General features: G+C 26.0%; 2 protein-coding genes across 3 annotated transcripts; one reads left to right on the top strand and one right to left on the bottom strand.

Moving 5' to 3' along the window:
- Positions 1-985: 985 nt before the first annotated feature.
- Positions 986-2,501, bottom strand: LOC102675755 (golgin subfamily A member 7). Of its 2 annotated transcripts, none has more exons than XM_006609238.2 (3): positions 2,287-2,501; positions 1,787-1,951; positions 986-1,460 (listed from the first exon to the last, which is right to left on the bottom strand). In XM_006609238.2, exons 1-3 carry the CDS (start codon positions 2,293-2,295, stop codon positions 1,170-1,172), a joined length of 465 nt encoding a protein of 154 aa, XP_006609301.2. In that variant the 5' UTR covers positions 2,296-2,501; the 3' UTR covers positions 986-1,169. The 2 variants fall into 2 exon arrangements, with proteins under 2 accessions (XP_006609301.2, XP_031370935.1); XM_031515075.1 differs by lacking the exon at positions 2,287-2,501 and adding an exon at positions 2,032-2,238.
- Positions 2,502-3,215: 714 nt separating this feature from the next.
- LOC102675629 (WD repeat-containing protein 34-like) lies at positions 3,216-5,546 on the top strand. The gene is made up of 9 exons (XM_006609237.2): positions 3,216-3,416; positions 3,485-3,569; positions 3,638-3,850; positions 3,933-4,167; positions 4,268-4,469; positions 4,537-4,736; positions 4,812-4,954; positions 5,061-5,263; positions 5,349-5,546. Exons 1-9 carry the CDS (start codon positions 3,358-3,360, stop codon positions 5,416-5,418), a joined length of 1,410 nt encoding a protein of 469 aa, XP_006609300.1. The 5' UTR covers positions 3,216-3,357; the 3' UTR covers positions 5,419-5,546.
- Positions 5,547-5,975: the final 429 nt, after the last annotated feature.

The raw sequence follows: 5,975 nt of genomic DNA on the forward strand, positions 1-5,975 counted from the left end.
CTCAACGTAAATACTTTGTGCCAGTAAATTTCCATTTAATTAATTCGATTGATCAATTGTTCCAATGAGGTGTTCCAACACGGCAAGTAAATCTCCCTGGGGATCGTGACGATGTGTATTCATAGGTATAATATGAATCAAATTCAGATCAATGAGATCAATCAAATGAGATATGGTTGTGGAACAAAAGCATCGTGGAAGATACAACGCGGAGAATAGTTTAAGCTTAACGAAGTTCAACGAAGCGTTCGAAACTTATATTGACGCGAATAAATGTTTTTCAGTACTTGACGATGATGATGAATCAAATTCGAGACCAAATTAAAAATTCCGATAATGTTTAATCGGAAATGGAACTCCAATTTGACTCACATATGTCGTCTATTAAATGCAGATGACGATAAAGTCTTTAAACGAACGGTAAAAAACTTTTTTAAACGTTTACTCGATGTACAAAAGAATCTGAGTTTGTATAAAATTTATATATATATATATAAAGTTTCTAATTTCCATTTTTAATGGATAAAACGTGTAGTTGTTCTCGATAATAATACGCGCTCAGATTCTTCTTATCGATCGTTTACACTGGTATACTTATATGCATTAGAAAATTGAACTTATATAAAACATGGCGTTGGTACGCGTCCACGATTTGTCCGAACTCAGTACGTGGACAATATAGATACAATATAGTTTTAATTGATCAAAAAACATACATGCAAAGAAAAAAATAATCGTGTTCTTATTTGCAGGCAAATTTTGTGAAAGTGTACATTTTTTTTTTTATATCATTATTTCACGATTAAAAATTGTAAATGAAATTTCTTATGATTCCACCATATGGAATAAAAAAGATTATTAAGAAGAAAATTCGCTGATCCTTTTCCAAATATATTATATCAAATAAGTCAATTTTTATTCTTAATATTTAATAAAGAGACCATTGCATGTATGTTTACACAGCTATTCACTGTAAACCGTTTTCTTGTTTTACTCTGTGAATCTCTATAAAATTCATATTACATAAACTAAATTGTAAAATAGGATCAGAGATTGAACAAAATTTATGTCCAGAGACACTCATCAGCTCATATAGGTTTTGCAATCCTAGCAAAGTGGCAGAAGTGCGTGGATCACATAAAGAATTCCCTGGATCGGCTAATGTGCAGTCACGATGCAGGTCTATCCAGTATTGAAATTTCTATTAGCCTAAGACCACGCATTGCTGGATCTGTTAATAACAGACCACGTGGTTTATAGACTCTGTCATTTTGTTCACAAACAAACTTTGCCACTTTTCTTAAACACTTTTCATAATGAGTCTCTGTGCATATATAAATTAGATAACCAGTGAGGCATGCCAGGCAACCTTCGCAGTATGTAGAACAACTGGCACGTTCAGCTTCTGCGAAGTAGTTGTTCAACTGATTGATTGTATACTCGAACGACTGTCTGTCCAGCTAAATTGAAAAATAAGATAGCAAAAATATATCCAATAAATATAAATTGATAAATTAATTCATTCATTGCCTAATTCACTCATAAAAAATTAAATCAATAAAATATATTATTATTTCTGCAACTCTTGATCCTATAATATATGTAAATAAAGAATAAGAATAAGATATATAAGAAAATTCTGTATATTTAACCACAGAAATAATGTTAGAAATAGAAATATTTCATTAACAATTATAATTAAACAAAAAATATATATATATTTATATTTTCCAATAATTTGTTTTATAAATAAAAAAAAAGATAAATAGATTTTTTGAATACATACTCTGCTCTCCAATTCCGGAGGAAATTGCGTTTGAAACTTAACAACAGTGCCTTCACTATAGTCACGTTGTATAAAAATTTTCTGACAACTCGGAGGAGGCCCCCCACCTGCTTGTCCTCGACCAGCTGACATGTCCTCCAGGGGTGTAAGGGCAGCGTGATTGCCCTATAAAACAAATCCAATAAATATTTTATTAAATTTTCTACGAATCAACTTAGAATTAGCATTGTAACTATTTGTCTTACATTTCTTTCTTTTATTTTATCTGATTTCGAACATGGTCCATGTATATAACCACAAAACCGCACCCAACTATTATATTCAAAATTGTTTATCATGAATCCGTCTGTTATTAATCATATGATAAAAAAATTCGAAATGACAATATTCGAATTCAAAACAAATGGAATATCAAAAAAAATGACGAAACAAGAATATACCGCAGATAGACCAATAGTAAAAGAAAGAAAGAAAAACCGAGGTAAGATGCATAAACTTACCAATGGCATTTTAAGCTTCGTCTTGGCGATTTGATAGAACAGGTTTGTCGAAAATTAACTTCGACTTGTTAGTCGAACGTAAAACGAAAGAATAAAACACGACTGATCACTAAATGCTGAATTTTTCTTGAAAAACCACAGAGGACAGTACTTTGACTGACGGACTACGACACGATACCACCGCCATGAAATGTACGTGCGCAATGTATGAAATTGAAATATACAATTTACTTAATAATTATAATATATTTCTAAAATGTGTCAATTATTTAATTATCTTTTATTGACATCAAATATTTTAAGCATAATTATAATTAATATTATCATCTAATGTTTCTGTTTTTTTTAATTTATTATTTTCAATTATATCCATTTTTCATATATTTTAATTATTTTTAATATTTAATATTCGTAATTTTATATATATATATTTTTAAACTTTTGGACTTTTAAATTTTTTTAAATCTAAATTTATTAAAAATTATTGAAATATAACAGGACGTACAAATAAATGTCATATATTTCATAATATATTCAAATTTTTCGATTTCTAGAATAAATTTCCAATTTTTATTATTTTTAAATAATAAAATTTAGACTTAAAAATAATTTGAAACTAATTTAAAACTAATTTAAACTAAATATTTCCTGTTTTAGTAATTATAAGTAATTTTCGAAAATTATACAATCATAGACATTGAAACACCATCTAGCGATGAACAGATCAAACTAATTATCTATTAGCAAAATAAAATGCAAAAGTCTCGCTATTAAATTAAATTTTTTAATTTTTAGAAATTTCAATAAAAAAACATAGTTTTTCAATAATAATTCAAAATGAACTTTAAACTTTTTTATAAATATTTTGCATTGTAAATTTGTTTGCCATATCAATTTTTAATAATAATAGTTACATTTAGATGGCGTTATAATGTCCATTAGCTAATTTATATTTGTAAATTTATGTTTCTTAGATGTAAATTCATCGAATGAAATTTTATTGAAACTTGATCGACTATTTATATTTTTTAATCAACAATTTTATTAAAAATTTGAAACTTGAGAATAATAATGTTCACTAATCGGTCTCTTGAAGCCGTGAGTTTTAATTCACAATTATCTACTACAAAGTATGTATATAAATATATTTATATTTTTAAATAAATTCATAATTCTTTCATTATTTAATATCTTTTAGATCACAACAATCTACAAATATTCAAACAACAGAAATTGTTTATGATCAGAATTCTGTACAAACAATCGAAACAAGAAACGTTGAGGTACATTTATAAATAAATTAAAAATATATAAAAATAAAATTTGACTTTTTTAATTTTATATTTTTTAGACTCAAACTATATCTGAAGAAAAAAAAAAGCCAGAAATAAACTATGAAAGATTGGCCCAGTTTTTAAATCGGGTTACACCAAGTATATTAGAAGCATTAGATGAATCTTATGGAACCAATGCATTTGAAGATTATGAACCAAAAACTTCAGAAGATTCATTCACAAGTACACAACTTTTACAAAAAATTAATAGCACTGAAGCAAATTCTCAGGTATTCATTATTTTTTAAGACTATTATTATTTTTGCTTATTATCATTAAAATCCTGATGTTACTATTTCAAAATATTTTTAGATGAAAGTAAGTGATATGAGTTGGAGTATTGGAGGAGGAACATTAGCTGTATCTTATGGTATTCCTTATCACCAAGCATGGTGTGATCATTTATCCAAAATACAATTATATAGTCAAATGAAAGAGGGCCATTTCACAAATAATCCAAATAAAATACTAGAAACTAATGCCTGTGTAACAACATTGGTTTATCATCCAACTGAACCATCTATTATAGCAATTGGTTTATTCAATGGTAATTTGTAAAATTTTCATATATAAATAAATGTACACATTTATAAAATAAAAAAATTATTGTCAATGTTATTTGTAACATTGTCAATGTTATTTGTAAGGTGATGTTCTTGTATGGAATTTAAAGGATGATACATCAATTGCACCAACAACAATTTGTACTCATGGAGATTGTGTATCTCAAGTATACTGGAAAGGAAGAACTATAAATGATGTATCGCTGTTGGTGAGTTCCAGCAAAGATGGATATATTTTTATTCATAAAATGATGGCCAATTTTACAATTGCTCGCATTTATAAACGGTAATTTCTTTAAAATTTCTGTATTAATATATTCTTAAAAGCATTTATAAGAATATTATTTTTTTAGATTAAAAATAGCCAAAGAACATAATCCAATAGAAAACTCAAGACCACGTAGTGCAGGTGGAACACGCGAACGCGCAATAGAATCTGGATTATGCATTACCACTTTCGATTTTTCATCCAGAGATCCAATATTTTTTATTGTGGGTACCTTATGTGGTGGAATTTATAAATGTAGTTTAGATCGTGTCGTTCCTATCGAAAGTATGAATTTTTCTGAAATGAATTTTATGAATTATTAAAAACTATATATTAGAATCAATCATTTTTTTATTTTAGATGATGAAACTTTAATAGATCCTGTAATAGATGAATACGAAAGACATGAAGGTAGCATTACATGTATTAAATGTTCGCCAATACGTAATCTTTTTGTTTCTGCTAGTACAGACAAAGAAATTCGTATATATGATTTTGAAGAGGTGATAATTTTTTTTTTTATATATTTTTTTTATATATAATTCTTTATATATTAAATGCTATAATGCTATAATAATATAATGCTATAACAAAAATTTGCATATCTAGCATACAAGTCTGCAGTCAATTCCTTGTGAAAATACAATCATAGGTTTAACTTGGATGATTGGAAATCAAGATATATTGGCAACTTATGGCGCTAGTTCGAAAATTATATTGTACAATGTTACAGATGGTACAATCGTAACAAATGTGAATTTAGAAACAATTGATAGAGAAAACACTAGTTGCTTACGCGTGAATTTAAAGAGGTAAATATTAGTAATAATATAATTAATGTAAATATTAATGTATATATTTGAGCAGATTTATTAATCTCTTATTTGTTACACATAGAGATATAGTGGCTATTGGGGATACACAAGGAAATATAGAGATCTGGAAAATCCCAAGACAATTATTGTAAATATAATGTATGCATTAACTTTTTTTATTTAAATATTATATTACCAATATTATTATCTTATAATCAGCTTCGAAATATGTATTTATTATATAATAAAATATATTACTTTTATATAATAAAACAAATAAAACAAATCTTAAAATATATTAATTATTCTTTTAATTTTTCTTATTAAATATAATAATATTTGCAAAATTAGACATAATATTAGCTAACATATGATTATTGTATCATATTTCATTATTTAAATATTGTAACATGCTTCAAAATAAATTTCATTATATAAAAATAGCTTGATAAATTCATTGCGAAAATATATATGAAAGTTGTTTGTAATTCTGGCACATAGTTCAGACATATGTAAAATATTCATTTAAAATAAAATTAAAATACTAAATTTATCACATCAAGAACCTAACCTAATCAACTTTCATTTATACTTATATAATACTAATACATTTATATAATACTAAATTTATCACATTAAGAATCTAATCTAATCAACTTTTATTTTTATTTATTATATATAAAAATAATTTTTAAAAATGTTAATATAT

This window comes from Apis dorsata, unplaced genomic scaffold (genome assembly GCF_000469605.1).
Source record: "Apis dorsata unplaced genomic scaffold, Apis dorsata 1.3 scaffold_52, whole genome shotgun sequence".
Classification (NCBI taxonomy): domain Eukaryota; kingdom Metazoa; phylum Arthropoda; class Insecta; order Hymenoptera; family Apidae; genus Apis; species Apis dorsata.

Excerpts from the sequence above, each read along its gene's own strand:
- LOC102675755 (XM_031515075.1), bottom strand. The coding sequence starts at position 2,124 with ATGATAAACAATTTTGAATATAATAGTTGGGTGCGGTTTTGTGGTTAT. Across the intron at positions 1,952-2,031 it reads ATAAAATAAAAGAAAGAAAT|GGCAATCACGCTGCCCTTAC; the intron begins GTAAGACAAATA and ends TTTGTTTTATAG. Across the intron at positions 1,461-1,786 it reads CTCCGGAATTGGAGAGCAGA|CTGGACAGACAGTCGTTCGA; the intron begins GTATGTATTCAA and ends TTTTCAATTTAG.
- LOC102675629 (XM_006609237.2), top strand. The coding sequence starts at position 3,358 with ATGTTCACTAATCGGTCTCTTGAAGCCGTGAGTTTTAATTCACAATTA. Across the intron at positions 3,417-3,484 it reads TCACAATTATCTACTACAAA|ATCACAACAATCTACAAATA; the intron begins GTATGTATATAA and ends AATATCTTTTAG. Across the intron at positions 3,851-3,932 it reads GCACTGAAGCAAATTCTCAG|ATGAAAGTAAGTGATATGAG; the intron begins GTATTCATTATT and ends AAATATTTTTAG.